The following is an 18427-nucleotide window of genomic DNA, read 5'->3' on the forward strand; positions in this document are numbered from 1 at the left end:
TATTATTAAAGAAGTTTATATCAGATTCGAAAGGTTACAAAATGCAAAACATGAGTTCGATCCTTATTTACATAAAACTTAATTTAAAATTTAACACCAAAATATTTTTCTTAAATGAATTAAAACGCAATTCAATTACTATATAGTAATCGTATTGCGATTTAATTCATTTAAGCAAAATGTTTTAGGGTTAAATTTTAAATTAAGTTAATTTAAGTCCAACAATAATAATAGCCATTATTATTGTTGGGTCTGCGGAGTTTCTTAAATTTATTTTGTCAACATTACGATCGTTAAAAACCGTTTATGAATTCATTATTTTTCTCATGAAAAAAATATCATAATACGTTTTAAAACATCTACTTTGTTTTCAGAGCAATATTATTATTATGCAAAATACTAATATAATTGCGCTCAAAGTTGAAATCAAGTGATTAATAAAATTTAATTTGTGCTAACAAAAATATTTTAAATGATTCTGGAATTTCTTTAAAATGTAGAAAAAATTAAAATTTGCCAAAAGGCCCATATTTAGATGAAAAAGAGAAAAGCCCATGCGGGAATCCCGCTTAGCCTCTGGGGCCACCACGCCTCTGTCTACCATGCTTCTCTTATAATCTTTTAGACGTCGAAGTTAAGAAAACGTTCGCTCACATTCACATAAAGTTAAGGGTAAGGTAGCAAGTAACTTAAGACAAATTTTAATGTTTTTAAATCCAGGAAAATTTATTGCTTTTAATGTTATGGTAATATTAGACGGAAGCTCATTTTTAAAATTTACCCAATATACTTCCCACAGTTTAAGCTCACCTAAAAAAGTAAGTGGATTTAGTAAGTCTTTTATATAATAGTCACTGAAAGATATGACATGATCTTTCCAATTAGTATCACTAGAACACTGAACTTCTGCAATCATTTTTGAAGGAACTAAGACAAGTGCTTTAAACACTTTAAAGTTGTATCATTAAATCTTGTGTTTAACTCAGTACTCAGATGGTCTAACAAAGGAATAGTGATAACCGATTTAAAATAATGAGAGACAGATTCAAAAGGAGTATTAGCTCTGTTTTTTGAAATAAATGAAGTTCTAGGCTTTTCTTCTATAACATTTATCTTGGATGCAATTTTTAATGCTTGTTCATAGCATATTTGATGGTGTTCATCAACTATATTTCTAAGAGAAGACACAGCTTCTTTTAATGCCTGGATAAGATTCAAACCATTATAAATATCATTACTTTTTGCCTCCAACAATCATGTAATTGGAAGAGTTATATCAAAAACATTTCTTGTTATACAAAGTACAACAACAAAATCAAAACCTGTTATTAACTTCAGTAAAGAGGAAGCAGAAGTAGATGTTGTATGATTAAATGTTTTATTAATATTTAAGGACATTTCTTCAAAACAGGAGACCACAGGTATAAAAAGCTCTTGAAAATGTCCTGCTGCCTTGTAGGATACGCCTTTTTAGGCAAAGGCTAGGAGATGCCAACTCCGATTTAAAACACCCCCTGCCTTAGGGCTCTTGGTTGAGTAAAGGCTAGAGATAGTGTCTCGATAAAAATACTCATCTTGGGCAGATGTTAAATGCACCCGGCTACTGTCTTGTAGAAGGCCTCCTAGGCAAAGACTTAAGGAGTAAATAGATTCTATCTGTTGACCAGCCTCACACCCCTTCTTCATCTATTAGGCTGGCGCAGATGTATTTTTAATACATTGTTTCCAGTTTAGGATGTTGAAAGCTGTATTTTCTTGACTCAATGCATGGGTTTTGCTTGTGTCTCTGTTTTTATGACTAGGCAACTCATTCTATTATCTCCTAATGAAGGTACAGCTCTAAAACTCAGTTTTATGGTTCTGAGGCCGGCTGGTAGTCAGGTTTCCCGAACTCTGTGGTAGCTCTCAGAGGCTGATTCCATCAACAGCTGAAAAATATCAAAGTATTAACAGTGCCATGTTGCGCATGGATGGTGTCCCTGTTTGTAGTTTTGGTGTGCATTGCGGAGGCCACATTTGGAGCCCTTTGTTACGGCTTAGGGTTTATTAGTAGTAATGAGGCAATTGCTTGGGCTATTAAACGGTGTTCTGAGTACTATCTATGCTTTGAGTCAAGTTTTTCAATCTAATTTAAAAATGAATAAAGTACCAAAAACTATAAAACACAAAAAACCATCATCATCACCAAGTTCTCTAAACCTATCATTCACTAATATTCGTGGTCTTCGAAGTAACTTTTTTTCTGTTGAGTCTTATCTCTTGCAAAGTTCACCAGACCTACTTGCTCTTTGTGAGACTAATTTGAGTTCAGCTATCTTATCTTGTGATCTTAGTGTTGATGGTTATCTTCCCTTAATTCGTAAAGACTCCAATAGTCACATGTTTGGCCTGGGCATTTACATTCGTGAGAATTAACCCATATCTCGTGAAACTAGGTTTGAATCCACAAACTATTCTTTCATGTGCTTTCGTTTAGCACCACTTCACTCTATTGCCTTTCTCTTTGTTCTATATCGCTCTCCTTCATCTCAAGACTGCACTCTTTTTGACGTTATTTCTGATCATATTGACCAAGCCCTCTTTCTTTATCCATCAGGCATTAAAGCCCACAACTTTTGCCTTTCTCAATCCCTAACTCAAATAGTCAACTTTCCAACTCGCTTTCCTGACAACCCGAATCATCTACCTTCTCTACTCGACTTATGTCTTGTTTCTGATCCTAGTCAGTGCTCAGTTTCTCCACATTCACCCTTAGGTTCTTCTGATCACAGTTTGATCTCTCTAAAACTAAAATCTCATTCTTCTTCATCACCTGAATCCCCCTATTATCAAACCTCTTACAACTACAGTAAAGCTGACTGGGATTCTTTCCGTGATTTTCTTCGTGATGGCCCTTGGGTAGAAATCTTTCGTCTTCCTGTCGACAAATGTGCTTCTTACATAACTTCGTGGATTTAGGCTAGCATGGAATCTTTTATTCCCTCTCAACAATTCCAGGTCAAGCCTCACTCTCCTCCATGGTTTTCTTCACACTGTGCTGCTGCGATTGCCAATTGAAACTGTTACTTCCATAATTATCAGCAAAACAATTCTCCAGAAATCAGACGTCTGTTTATTACTGCTAGAAACAATTGTAAAAAGGTTTTGTCTAACGCCAAAGCCCGCTTTGTCACCTCACCTAAAGACAAAGCCGAATTGTTTGCTAAAAACTTTTCATATCATCTATATCATCTCTTGATTCCACTAGTTGCGTTCTACCTGATATTGCCAACAAACAGGTTGATCAATTGCTTGACATTCATATCACTCCAGCATCTGTATCTAAAGTGATTTCCTGCCTAGACTCTACTACAGCTTATGGCCCGGACAACATACCTGTTATTGTCTTGCAGAACTACCGTCCCATAAGTCTTATTCATCATAAGCAAGGTTTTTGAATCTTTAATTAACAAACACTTAATTTCTCATCTTGAATCTAATAACTTACTTTCTGACCATCAATATGGATTTCGATCTTCTCGTTCTACAGCTGATTTGCTAACAGTAATAACTGACAGGTTTTATCGTGTATTAGATGAAGGTGGAGAGGTTAAGGCCATCCGACTTGACATTTCAAAAGCTTTTGATAAAGTTTGGCATGCTGGTCTTCTCCATAAGCTTTCTTCTTATGGTGTATCCGGCAATATCTTTAAGATCATTGAATCCTTCCTTTCCAATCGTAGCATAAAAGTTGTCCTCGATGGACAACACTCTTCTTCTTATTCTGTAACTTCAGGGGTTCCTCAAGGTTCTATCCTTGGCCCTATACTCTTTTTAATTTACATTAACGATCTTCCAGATATTCTCACATCTATGGTGGCATTGTTTGCTGATGATACTACCATTTATTCTTGTCGTGATAAGAAACCAACACCCTCTGATTGCTTGGAGGGGGCATTTGAGCTTGAAAAGGATCTCACTTCTGCTACAGCATGGGGCTCACAGTGGCTGGTGAACTTTAATTCAGATAAAACTCAATTTTTTTCAGCCAATCGTTATCGCAATAATTTAGATCTTCCTATATTTATGAACGGTGATGTACTCGATGAGTCACCTACTCTTCATCTTTTAGGATTAACTCTTACTTCCAATCTTTCTTGGAAACCATATATCAAATCAGTTGCAAAATTAGCATCTGCTAAGGTTGCATCTCTTTATCGAGCTCATCACTTTCTTACTTCGGATTCTATTCTCTATCTCTATAAATCTCAAATCCAGCCTTGTATGGAATACTGTTGCCATATCTGAAGCGGATCTTCTAATGATGCCCGTTTCTCTTTTAGACAAGGTGCAAATACGCATTGTAAACATAGTTGAACCTGCTCTTGCAGCCAACCTCCAACCATTACTTTTTCCAAATACATGTTTCTTAAGGTGAGCAGAAGCATCGTTCCAGTAGTTGAATGGTTTACTGAACAGCCTTTCTACTATAGTACATTCTGAAGGAAAACTGTGACCAAAAAGGTCACATGGCAAACAGAAAGCGCCATCAAATATCTTTGAATAAGTAAGCCATGGAAATTTATCTATCCATGCAAGTTGAAAGCTATGTCCATTTAAATTTTTAGGAAAAGTAAATGTTTTACAAGGTCCAAACACAGATTGAACTAAATGTTGAACTTCAGAATTACTTAAAGTTTTAGCAACACTGGAATAACTAGCATAATTAGAAACCAAATAACCAATATCATAATTATAGGGATAGAAAGGGATATACATTGAGTTACTTTACAAAACTAGGTATCGGTAATTGGTTGCAAAGATGCAAAGATTTATTTTTTAAATTAGATTCCATAAGGTCATCATGATCTTTGGATTTGCTATGAAAAGTAATTGTAGTCTGTACCATCCTGCTACTTTCATTGGAAGCTTTACGTTTCAAATTGTTTTTTAGTGCTAATGGAACATAATGATTTCTTATCATCTTCCAGTTCTTATCATTGCAATTATGAACAGCTTCTTCTTGTACTAACTCTTTGCTTTCCTTTCTTGTATCTAAAGAATTTTTTAATATTGACAACGGCAGAATGTTTTTTAAACAAGGAAAAACATTTCTATTGTTACAAAAAACAGATTGAAAAGTTGGATGGTTTGAGTAGAATCTGCATTTAAGAAAAGCTAGATTGATGTCAATAATCTTAAATCATTTACTACCGAATTATTCCCAGTGATGACTAATGAGATAGAACTGTACAGACAGTTTCCAGTTGATTGAGACCTGATATGAACATAAAAACATAGTTATACAATTATATTTTTCAATTGCAATGTTTTCAATAAAAAATATTTTTATAAGAAAACTAGTTCATTATTGTTATTGTTACATTGGATTTAATATAAAGATAAATTTATAAATGTTTAATAAAAAAAGGTTAACAATAATAATAAGAAAGCTTAAAAATAATAAAAGAAAGCCTAACAATAAAAAAAAAATCACTGAAACGAAATAAATATTTCTACCTTAAACAAATGAAATTGCCACAATGTTTTTCTGAAAAAGTCTTTGGTAAAAAAGTGTCTAAAACTCTAATATTTTCTACAACATTCATATTTGGATGTTTGTCTTTAAAACAAGTAATATTTTTTTCCAATCTTTCTTTTTTAATGGACTAACTCCGATTGGCATTTTGTTTGGAGAGCTATTAAACTTGAGAATTAGTCGACATTTTAAGCAAATAATTTAACTGTCTAAACTTTATGTTTGAGAAATGTTTAATAAATACATACCAAACAGATGGTATGTTCAAAGGGAAGTCCAAATTTAATTTTTAATGTTTAAAACCCTTTCTTTCTTTTTATATTGTTCAAAATGCAAGTAATTAAAAAGATACACTTATATATATATATATATATATATATATATATATATATATATATATATATATATATATATATATATATATATATATATATATATATATATATATATATATATATATATACACATATTTTGGGTATGTCCAGCGACGTAGCAGACATCCCTTAGACACGCCCCTGGTAGGGGCATGGTCACTTAACATTTCAAAAATACCATGAGAGTTATTTTTGTAGCTTGATTTATCTGCTTTAGATTATGCTTTGTTTTTTGGTAAAAATGATGGGAAGAGTTGATCTAAACCATTTGCAATCAGGTGTACAATTGAGAGGTTGGGGGGGAGTTAATTTTTTTATCATGTACTTTATATATAAAACATTTTTGTAATTGTATATTTTTTTTTTTTTAAAATACTATTTTATGGTTTTAATCCAAGATCTTTTACCAGTTGTTTTAAATTTTAAACAATGATAAGAAACAACCATTAAGTTTGCTTCTCTGTCTACTTTTGTTTCTTAACGTTTCAATGGGCTGTTAGAGTGGCATAAGGGGGAAGGAGACAGGGAGAAATCAAAAAATAATTTTGTGAAGTTTTTTTAATTTTTTTTTAAATAAAAAAAATGTCAACAAGCAATTGTTAAAACAAAATATCTCATTCTGAAGTTTTTCATGTTGAAAGTCACATTACAACTTAATACATAACCAATAACACCTGCTTATTAATTATAAGAAAACTGTATTACTGATGTTATCCTATGTGTTAATTTTCCAAACATTTCTACAATTAATATAGTTTCAAGCTATTTTTTTTACGGCTTAATATATTGAAATAGAAGGTTGTCTCATGATAAAAAAATTTACCATGTGCCCTTTATTAGGTGAAGAAAATACTGACTAACATATCAGATGTTTACGATATTATAGTAAAATGCTTATAAATTTACAATTCAGTCCAAATTTAAATTGACTTAATAATATAGTAATATGATTTTATGATAAAAATATCAATATATAAATGTTTTTTGTTTCAATACCTTTAATAAATTCTTTTACTTTTGATATGGTATTTAGAGACAAGAATGTTGACTTAAAAAAAATTGAAAATTAAAACCACATTTTTGCCTATATGGTTTTGTTAAACACAAAACCATAAAGGCAAAAATGTGGTTTCAAAAAAGGAAGACTTATTTGATAAAAAATAAAAAAACTCATCATATTGGAAGATAAAACACAAGTTTTAAAAGTAGACAAGAAGATGTAAATTTTCTCAATGATTAAAAAGGATTGCATGTTTAAAAAATGCAAAATAGAAAGTGAAGTAAGAAAAAAATGTAAAGGTTATAAGAGTCCATTAGTAAACACACAAAGGTTTGTTAGTAAAAAATTTAAAGAGACAATAAAATGTTTAGACACTTGCGATAATGGAGATAGTAAGATAGACAGTATCTCCAGCCTTTTAAAAAATTTAAAAAGTATATTGTTCCTATTTTTATTCATTATCTGTAAAGTAATTACATAAATCAGTTCTTAAATTAGCTCAAACAGAAAAGTCTGCAAGTTATATAACAATTAAAGATTTTTTGGACCTGAAAACTGATTTTTCTTTGATTTGTTAAAAATAACATTACTTTAAACAGAATGGCTGAAAACCAGTTCATCGAATTGGAACATATTGTGGTTGTGTGCTATGTGTATATACTGCTATATATAATATAGCAGTATATACACATATACTGTTATTTCCAGATAAAAGTTATTTCCAGATAAAAGATTTTTAAAAAATTTGGCACAGGTTATTTTGTTCTACATTACAGGGCAGAATGAAAAGTGCAGAATGAAAAATGCAGAATGAAAAGTGCAGAATGAAAAATGCAGAGCTTCTAATTCTAGTCAAGACCTCATTAAAACTTTTAAAAACAAAAGTAGATGGAGATAGGGTTAGGACTATTGTAATTGTAATGAAAACAATAACAGTAACAATAATTATTGTTATTGCATTAACTTAATTTAGAAACAATAACAATACTTGTGATTTACAACTAGTGTAATTCTGTAATACAATAACAATAAATATTGTATTGCAATTCATCTTTATAAAACAATAACAATATATTGTTATTGTAATAAAAGACATTAACATTTTTATTTAAGAAGAATTATTATGTTTAGCTGTTTGTGTTACTAAAGTTAATTTTCATATATATTTTAAGTTCCTTTGCAGCATTAAAATCAAGAGGAAAAAATAAAAGAACTGAATAAAATAATTTATGAATGTTATTTTTCATAATAGTAAGCTATCATCAGACAGGCAATATTTTGCGGCCATATAGAGCTTAGAAATAGATAACAAGATAGGTGATGCAAAATCTAAATATGTAAAAAATAAAATTTGCAATATATTGCAAATTCGTAAATAAAAAATAGCAAAAATAATAGTAAGTTCGTCAGAGATGAATATAAATAAGTTAAAATACGTTAGCTTTTCTACTTTAATGTAAAGTAATACAATACGATTGTTATTGTAATTGTTTTCATCAAAACAATACAATAAATATTGTAATTTTTTTTCATTAAAACAATACAATACAATAGTTCTCAAATTTTATTGTATTGTTAGAAAATAACAATACAACATTTATTATAATTGTTTTTTATCACAGCAATACAAAGCTCAACCCCCCCCCCATCCCAACCTCTAAAATATACACATTATTGCAAAAGATCAACTCTTTTCATCATTTTTACCAAAAAACAAAACATAATCTAAAAGTAGATAGATCAAGCTACAAAAATAACTCTTATGGTATTTTTGAAATTTTGTTAAGTGACACTACCTCTACTATAAATGCAAAAACTTGAACTTTTTGCATTTTTAGACAGCTGAGACCGAATTTTCATCTGCACTGGTGGGGAGTTTTTTTTCAATTTGGAAAAAAGTATTATTATTTTAAGTTAATACAAGAAAAAGTTCATCTTTTGCCGCTTTGCCATTTCCAAAAATATGAAATGTGCTTTTTAGTCATACCTCTAGTATATATATATATATATATATATATATATATATATATATATATATATATATATATATATATATATATATATATATATATATATATATATATATATATATATATATATATATATATATATATATATATATATATATATATATATATGATACTTAAAAAAGTAAAAGGCAAAACGCAAATATTAAAATATATTTACCTCTCTTTAATTAGTTATAGAAAACTATTTAATGATGATAAACACGTGTTATTTTTAAAGAGTACTGAATTGTTATTGTTATAAAAAGTTATAAAACAAACTGCAAAGTTGTTTTGACAATATAAAGAGCTTGTGTCAATGTAAAACAACTTTGTAACGCTGTTTGATTGCAGTTTTATACAGTTTATAACATTAATAACATAAAACACGTTGAAATAAAACGAAACAAAAAAATAAAATTGAATTAATAAACTAAAACATTATCGTCATTAAACTTTAAACTTCATATTTGCACAAAAACATGCCTATACACCATACACGTCTATAATCTATAGACTAAACAAGCAAGATCAAAGCAAAAAAACATTAGATACCACGTTTTTATAATTTATTGTTTCTTGATAGCGTACTATTAAAAAGTATAATTATTTTTTTTATTTAAATGGTTTTTAAGTTAATGTTTTCATTCAATTTTTTGCATTTAAATTGTTTTGCAATAAAAAGTGAAAGAAAAAAATTTGGTCTAATAAATCGACTATTTTCTAAAGTTTAATTATATGCTTAAATCTTTTTTTTTAATTTCTTTGAACAGAAGTAAAATAATTTTTTTTTTTAATTTAAATATTTTATAATTTAATTTGTGGTTTAAAGTTTGCAATAATCACTGGTTTAATGTTTGCAATAGAGTGTTTCTACTTTTAAAACTATTTTCAACAAACAAAAAATAATTAACTATTCAAAATGCTTACAATTTAAAAAAAATTTCTTCCTCACTTGCACGATGTTCTGATATTGTTACTGTAGTTAGATATATGTTTAACTTTCAGGAATGATACTCGCTATGCCACTAGGTATTACAGACGCCGCTGCAATTAAATTTACAATTATTGAGCGTTAAAATTCTTTTAAATTTTTCCAATATTTTTTTTTATTTCAAAATTCAAACGCAAAATTATTTGAATAAGAGAATTTTAGAAGACTAAAATTCTTTTCTTCAAATAAATTTTATTTAAAAAAAAAATCCTAAAAACAACTTATAGAAAATGTTTAATCTTAATATTGCTTTAAATAAAATGAAAATAAAAAATGGTATTGCGTTTTTCATATTCTATTCAAGATTTCTTGTTAAAATCATTTTTAATTAGAGGCTTATATTAAGTGTTAACAACATATACCATATAAATAGAAACATTTGTATGGCTAACTTTTGCAAGTCTTTGAGTATATTATGAAAAATGTAATAGTTGAGTAACTGTAAGTTACTGTAGTAAATTAACTGGTTGTTTTGATTTAGTTTATAGGTAAATTTACTGTGATGTACTTTACTAAATTTATTGAATGGATAAACCATTCAGTAAATCGAACTAAATATAACTTTATAATATTATTGACTTTAACGCAGAGATTTTAAGTAATCTATATTTAAAAGTGCTTTGCTGAATAAAAATCTCCATGCAATAGAGCAAATGATCATACTTCTATTCAAAAGATAAATTTAGCGTAAAATACTTTATGACCCTTAATAAAATAAACTTAGAGAAAAACATTACTTTTAAGAATGGCAAACAAAAAATGCTAAATTAGGAAAGAAAAAAAAATTACTAAAATATTTTTTTAAGAAAAAACTAATCGCGAAGGTGTGATAAGCAAAATTTGATACGCCTAATTTGAGCGTTATATATATATATATAGATATATATATAGATATATATATATATATAGATATATATATAGATATATATATATATAGATATATATATATATAAATATATAAACACACGCACACATGTGTGTACACATATTTACAAATCTATGTATTTATGTATGTGCATGTGCTGGCCGCACCAGGTTACACAATCTTGATCTGAAATAGAGAGATGATACCAAATTTGACAGAGCAGACAATCCTTGATCAAGACGGATTTTATAACCGATTATCTTTAAATACATGAGCAGGTACATGGTGCAACCATGCAGAGGACCTGGTGTTTAACTGCTTGTGCTAGAAACCTTGTGAAAGTGAAATTTTAATTATTTGCAAATGTGACAATTAATGAAATTAGATACCATTAAGTGTCAAACACACGATCTAGCATTGAATGTGCTGCTTTGTTTTGTTCAGTGTTAGTACCAATACTAAACTCTTGCACTTGGCTTCTCCTGATTCAATCTGTTTTCTGTAAAGTTCTTTATCTTAACTGCAGTGAAGGGCAAGGTTTTATTCAGTTTTGTACTGTTTTCATATTTATTTGGTGGCTGTTTATTTTTCAAACATTTTTGCAAGATTTTTAACCTTTCTTAAGAAAACCTTTGCTTAGAAACATTTTGCTTTGAAACATTTTGAAAACATTTGCTTAGAAACATGAAAACATTTGCTTAGAAACAAGAAAGTTACAAAAGCCTACCAACAATGTATCTGTTTAAGAGCATTTTACACAAAATGAATGCTTATGAATGTCTTTTTTTATTTCCAATATGATAAGACAAAACTTTGCAGTTAGTAAATTGTGTCTATTTTTTTTATAATGCAAATTTATTTATAATTTGTTTTTTTGTTTTTTTTATATAAAATATATAATTATTATATATTTACATATTATATACATATATATATATATATACATATATATATATATATATATATATATATATATATATATATATATATATATATATATATATATATATATATATATATATATATATATATGATATATATATATATATATATATATATATATATATATATATATATATATATATATATATAAAATACTAAAAGCTTTTAATTCTAGTTTCAAAGGTGAAAACTCCACATTTAGTGTGGTCACCAAGACATTGATTTATGTACACACCATAATAAAGCGTATATATGACCATTTTTATGTTACAGATTTGTAGAACTAGAAATTTTTTTGTGGTTATAATGGTGCTACCTGAAGTCTTCACAGTCTACTTTTTTCCATAAGAATTTTTAACTAGGAACTCATGCCTCCTTTCTTAATAATGTTGGTTATTGGGCTGGAGCCAGCGTTTAACTTTTTGGCGACCTTTTGTGCATGAAAACAATTTATGAGCGGCAGTGGTGCAGTGATTAGAGCATATTTTTTAGAAGCAAGAGATCCAGGGTTCGAAGTGAGCTCTAATCATATTTGCAGCATTGGTAAGGATGGCATGAACTTAAATTAAATTTCTTCTACGATGCTCTGTGACAAGACTGTAAAGACTGTGACATGGGTTACCTAAAACAAATTTTTTTTAAAAAAATAAGACTGATATAGACAAAAAATGTCAAACCCAAGAGTTTTTATTTATTAGAGCAGATTCCACTTTGGTGATATTTCAAGTTACTTTTGTCAGATACACAGCCACGTTTACAGCCACAGCGACTAGCCTTGAATGTAGAAGGCTTAAAAAGTTATAGGTTGTATGAGTCAGAAAAACATGAAGTTGGGAGGGCGTTCCAAAGGGTTGAAGTGCGGGGGGAAAAATAGACAAATAAAAGTTTTTACAGCATGCAGGGACAAATACAGTAAAAAAATAAGACTTTGCTGAGTGATGTCAAGTGAGAATGAGTTTATTATTGCTTCTATGAGCAGTAATAGTATTTGTAGAAAAAAGATGAACAATAATGGGAGAGAGGCTCAAGCTTGGCCGATAAAGTAGGTCAAACTAGATTTACAACTTACTCGTTCTCTTCCTTAGAGTATTAGAGAAAGAGTATTATTAGAAAAACCAGCCTAAACATAATAATAGCATTCCATACTTTTTGTTATGATAGGAGTATAAAGTTGAGTCATCAACAAATAGGGCCACTTTAGATGTAAGGTTGTCATGATCATTAATGTAGATAAGGAACAAAAGAGGACTAAGGGTGTAACGGATTGGAAATTTTAAATTTTGGCCATAGCCAGATTTGCAGGAATTGTTAATAAAATTTAATAAAATTCTGGGCAGAATTTTACTAAAAATTTGAACGAGAATTATATTTATTACCTTCAAGATTGAAAGTGAACGCCTACAGCTCAGCATTGTGGCTACATAATATATATTTATAACCTATAATATATATATATATATATATATATATATATATATATATATATATATATATATATATATATATATATATATATATATATATATATATATATATATATATATATATATATATATATATATATATATATATATATATATATATATATATATATATATATATATATACAACCTATTTCATAAACTTGATTCTTGTTTCATTTTATTTTTTGTTTTTATTTGCTTTTTATAATTTTATTTATTAAACTTTTAACCTGCATAATATTTATACTCAAACTATTTCTTCATTTTCTATTTTTCTATTTAGTTAAAAATTGAAATATTTACTGTATTAGGCATCCTATACTTTTTAATTAATTGGTGACTTTGATGCTTATCACACTGAATGGCTTGGCTCTAGTGTTAGTAACACTGCAGGCGTCAAAGCCCACAACTTTTGCCTTTCTCAATCCCTAACTCAGACAGTCAACTTTCCAACTTTCTTTCCAGACAACCCGAATCATTTACCTTCTCTACTTGTCTTATGTCTTGTTTCTGATCCTAGTCAGTGCTCAGTTTCTCAACATTCACCCTTAGGTGCTTCTGATGATGGTTTGATCTCTCTAAAATTAATATCTCATTTTAATTCTTCTTTATCTGAATCCCCTACCATCGCACCTCTTTTACCTACCTTAAAGCTGACTGGGGTTCTTTCCGTGATTTTCTTTGTGATGGCCTTGGGTAGAAATCTTTCCTCTTCTTGCTTACAAATTCCAGGTTAAGCCTTTTCCATGGTTTTCTTCACATTGTGCTGCTGCAATTTCCCATCAAAACCGTTACTTCCATATCTATCAGCAAAGCAATTCTCCAGAAAACAGATGTCTGTTTATTACTGCTAGAAACATCTGCTAAGGTTGCATTTCTTAATCGAATTTGACACTTCCTTACTCCGGATTCTATTCTTTATCTCTATAAATCTCAAATCCGTCCTTGTACGGAATAATGTTGTCATATCTAGGGCAGATCTTCTAATGATACCTTTTCTCTTTTAGACAAGGTTTAAAAATGCATTGTAAACATAGTTGGACTTGCTCTTGCAGCTAACCTCCAACCATTATCACATTGTCTTAATGTTGCTTCTCTTTCTCTTTTCTACAAATACTATAGAGGACACTGATCTAAAGCGCTAGGGTCTCTTGTTCCATCTACTAAAATTCATTCTTGTGTTACTCGCCATTCAATTAAGTCTAATCCTTTTTTTGTGACTGTTCCTAATTGTTCCAAAACTCTTATTTGTCTAGTTTTTTTCCTCGAACATCAGTTCTTTGGAATTTACTTCCTTTACCTTGCTTTCCTGATTCATATTATTTGCAATCTTTTGAGTCGACTGTCAATCGTTATCTTGCTCTACTATCTTCATCTTTTCTATTCCAGTAACTTCAAACTCTAATTAGTGGTTGCTTGCAGCCTTGTTGGAAGCAAAGATGTTTAGAAAGAAAAAAAAGAATTAAAATTATGTAAAAATTAAAATGAGACTATTCTCAGAGGAAAGAAAACAGTTTTGATGGAAAAAGTGCTAGTTTGTTGCCCAAAACTGGATAGCAACTCTTTTTGCACTACAATATTCCTAAACTTCTAGAAATTCTTACATAACTGATTACTGCAAATAAAATTACATTGTCTTTGTAAGGAATTATGTATTTTTTAAAAAGGTTTAGCTATAGTTTTTCATTGCCCTGTAAGACAATGATTTTTTTACACAGTCTGTGTCACATGTCTTAAAAAAAAGGAGAAAAATAAAATCCGGCATTCCGTCTTGAAAATTATAATTTCAGCAAGAACCAGAATGAATTAAAAGTTTTCTGGTAAATACCTAAACAGGACTAACTTGGTCCTTGGTCTGATCAAGTATAGAACCTTGAGGTACCCCAGTAGTGACTAGAAACAAAGAGTGTTAACCTTTGAGGATGACTTTAATAAAGCAGTTAGAAAGAAAAGATTTGATAATCTTAGAAACTTTACCAGATACACCATATGATGCAAGCTTATGAAGAAGACCAGCATGCCCAACTTTATTGAAAGTTTTAGATATATTAAGTGCAATAGCCCTAGCCTTGTTGCCTCTATTTAATGCACAATAAAATCATTCAGTCACAGCAGTAAGAAAATCAGCCATAGAGCGAGGAGATAAGAATTTTATTTTGCGTATTTATTTTTTTTTTTTTTGTTACTTTGTTGTTGTTGTGTGATTCATTATTACCTAAGAAGCTTTTATTTAGCTAAAGATAGCATAGTTGAGAGTCCTAAACTCCTTAGCCTCGGGGTGGCAACTTACCTAAGGAAAGAAAACTGTGATACAAATCCCTCATTTTGGTTATGGATGAGAGTAGATTTGCTTATGGATAAGAAGTTTAAAACCTCAGATAGTAATCATTCTAGTGGTAGCATAACAATAAAAATATTCGGTCAGATCTACTAACAGGTTAAAACATGTTTGATATGCTAAAAATAAAATTACATACCCAACATCAAGTAAAAAACATGGCTCATCAGCAGGTAAGTTAAGTAGTTCTAAAGCTCGTTCAGTCATCTGATTTTGAATCTCTATCATACGAGTACTAAATATAACAAAACCTTGCAATATAATTTTGACTTTTTAGTTTATACTTGTTGTTATTGATTTAACTTCAACATGATCATAATGCTATCTGTATTTATTATAATGTTTATTATGAAAAAATGCAGTATTTAAAAAACCATAAACATATTTATGTAATATAATCATAACAATAAATATAAAAACTTGTAACCCATGTTTTTTTAACAGAACAAACAAAACTACACTTAAAGATTGAACAAACAGTTGTATATATTAAATTTTTTAAATATACTTACTTAGAAGTGTACTTTTTTGCTTCTATTTCATTGTAAAACTAAACAAAAATATCATAAACAGTTATTTTGTTTTAGATGACATGATTAATTAAAAACAATAAATAATAATAATAATTCTTGCTATGTCCATATATCAATATTACCTAAAAAATAAGTACACTACAGTTTACAAGTCTGGCCATTAATATAAATTTATTATTAGACAATTAACAAAAAAATGAATTTTTTAAAACCTAACTTACTACTTCAGGTGGTGCTAAGTGCTCTGGTCGTTTTGAACTCATTTTTTTTTAATGCTGTATTCTTCGTATGGAATTACATGAATTTAGATTTCCTTATATTCATTATTATGCTAAATAAAAAAATATAAGTATTCATTGTTGAATTTACATAAGCATCACACATATATTTTAATTACTTTATGTAATACATTGTATAAATCAAAAACACAATAACTAAACCTTTTACTAAGTGAGCGAATGTGGGTAATCTGTATATCAATTAATGAAAAAAATTAAAAATCCTTTAAACTTCTTAAATTTAAATTAACATGTTTTTTGAAACATGTTAAGAAGTTTAAAAGATTTTGAAACATGTGGTTAAAACATGTGTTTTGAAACATGAGGTTAAAACATATGTTAAATTTTAACTTAACCGTTTTAACTTAAAAGTTTTAAGTTTTAATAAAACGGTTTGAAACATGTGGTTAAAAATAAAAAAACTTTTAAAAAATCAAAAACTTGTAAAAAAAAAAAAATTTAATACCCATGTATCAGTTCTGTCGCTGGAATTTTGGTCCGCGAAAATTTTTATCCTGGACCAAAATTTTCGTTGAAATTTATGGTCCGGCCGTATCAATTTTTTTGATAATTATGGTCCGCTTTGAAAAAAACGATCCGTGATAATATTTTACAACTTGCGCACAAATTTTGCAGTTTTGATATCGGACCAAAATATTACTTAAAATTTTTGATCCGTGTGAAAAAGTGTATAATATTAAATTTGATATAAATTTTTTTTTTACAGGTTTTTGAAATCAATTATTCAAAAAAACAACGGTTGACCTATTTATAACTTTTCATAACTAAAATTTACGGACATTGATTTATGCTTTTTCACTCTCTCAGCGCTTAATGATATTTGCATATCTTTTAGACTAATTTAGACTACACTATCATCATAGTATAGCAGAGCTTGATCTGATTTTTAAATTTGTCTAGAAAACCGTCAATATTCAGAACAAACTATAATAGACTTAAACCAAACCTTAGGGTACATCGATAGTAACCATGGAAAACTATGCTTTGATCCATGCACAAAGCATCCTCATTGATTCCTTGGCTTTCCGGAATCAAAGCTCCTTATTGATTACATAGCTTTCCAGAACTTTGTAAAAGGTAAAAGGAAACTCTGAATATTATTTCAGAGAATGAATTTTAGTTTTAATATTTTTATTTTTACTGTTTAAAAAAATGTACATATCTTTTCAGAAATGCAAAGTTTTATTTTTAATAAAAAGTACGTACACAAAATATTACACCGAGTAATAATTTTAACTAATGGGTCAATGAAAATTTTATTATATATACTTTGGGGGACGGTTTAGAGACGGTTGGGAAATCCTGCTCTAGGTGTACTTAAAATGATTTGGGTTGCCACTATTGAGAAAGTTTAGAGTATTTCTTGGTGCACTTTTCTTTAAAAGTTAAAGCATATGCTGTTTTACCAGCATATGCTTCAGACATGTCTGAAAATTTGTACTTAGCTTTAAAAAACTATTTTAGTGTATAGTGACAAGTGGGCTCATTAAAATTTAATGTAGTTTAGGTTAGTGCAAACTTGAGAGGACTGACAGAACCTTTTTTTAATGGCTATTTTATAAGGAGACGCTAAGAAGTGCATATTACAAAGTCTTATTACAGACCTTTGCAAAAATAATGCCAAATTTGTGGGGGAAGAGGGGTCATCAACTCCCTTAATGGTACTATAAAAATGTTCATGGTACGGGCCTGATAATAGATTATTTTACATATTGAAAAAATCAGTTAGTCCGTAGGTCGATGCCTAATGTAAATTGTTAGTGTATTCTACAAAGTTATATAAGTGTTTTCAACTTGTTTAAATGTAACAGCCCAAACATAATTGTAAATATTTAATTCGTACTTGTGCGTGTTTTGTATAATTTAGGGTACTTTTAGCGGATGATGTTTTAAATACGTATCTTTTAAACGTATGACAGGGTTCGTAGACAATTTTTCATATAAATTTCCCTGATTTTTTAAAAATCAGTCAATTTTCCTGACTGTTTTAAACACGGAATAACATTTAAATAAGCCATCGGCTATATTGGATATGTTATAAATGACATTTTAGGATTGTCAAAACAAATAATTACAATAAAAGCCTTATCTTAAC

At 29.0% G+C, this 18427-nt stretch overlaps 1 protein-coding gene across 1 annotated transcript in view; it reads right to left on the reverse strand.

Moving 5' to 3' along the window:
- The window catches only part of LOC100213536 (probable 18S rRNA (guanine-N(7))-methyltransferase), a 79517-nt gene extending 62664 nt beyond the window's left edge, over positions 1 to 16853 (reverse strand). The window contains exons 1-4 of the mRNA XM_065807390.1: positions 16778 to 16853; positions 16255 to 16364; positions 16013 to 16050; positions 15640 to 15735 (exon numbers count right to left, since the gene is read on the reverse strand). Of these exons, the coding sequence (XP_065663462.1) occupies positions 15640 to 15735; positions 16013 to 16050; positions 16255 to 16296 (176 nt within the window). The 5' untranslated portion in view covers positions 16297 to 16364; positions 16778 to 16853. The remainder of the gene's footprint in view (positions 1 to 15639; positions 15736 to 16012; positions 16051 to 16254; positions 16365 to 16777) is intronic.
- Positions 16854 to 18427: the final 1574 nt, after the last annotated feature.

This window comes from Hydra vulgaris, chromosome 10 (genome assembly GCF_038396675.1).
Source record: "Hydra vulgaris chromosome 10, alternate assembly HydraT2T_AEP".
NCBI lineage: Eukaryota > Metazoa > Cnidaria > Hydrozoa > Anthoathecata > Hydridae > Hydra > Hydra vulgaris.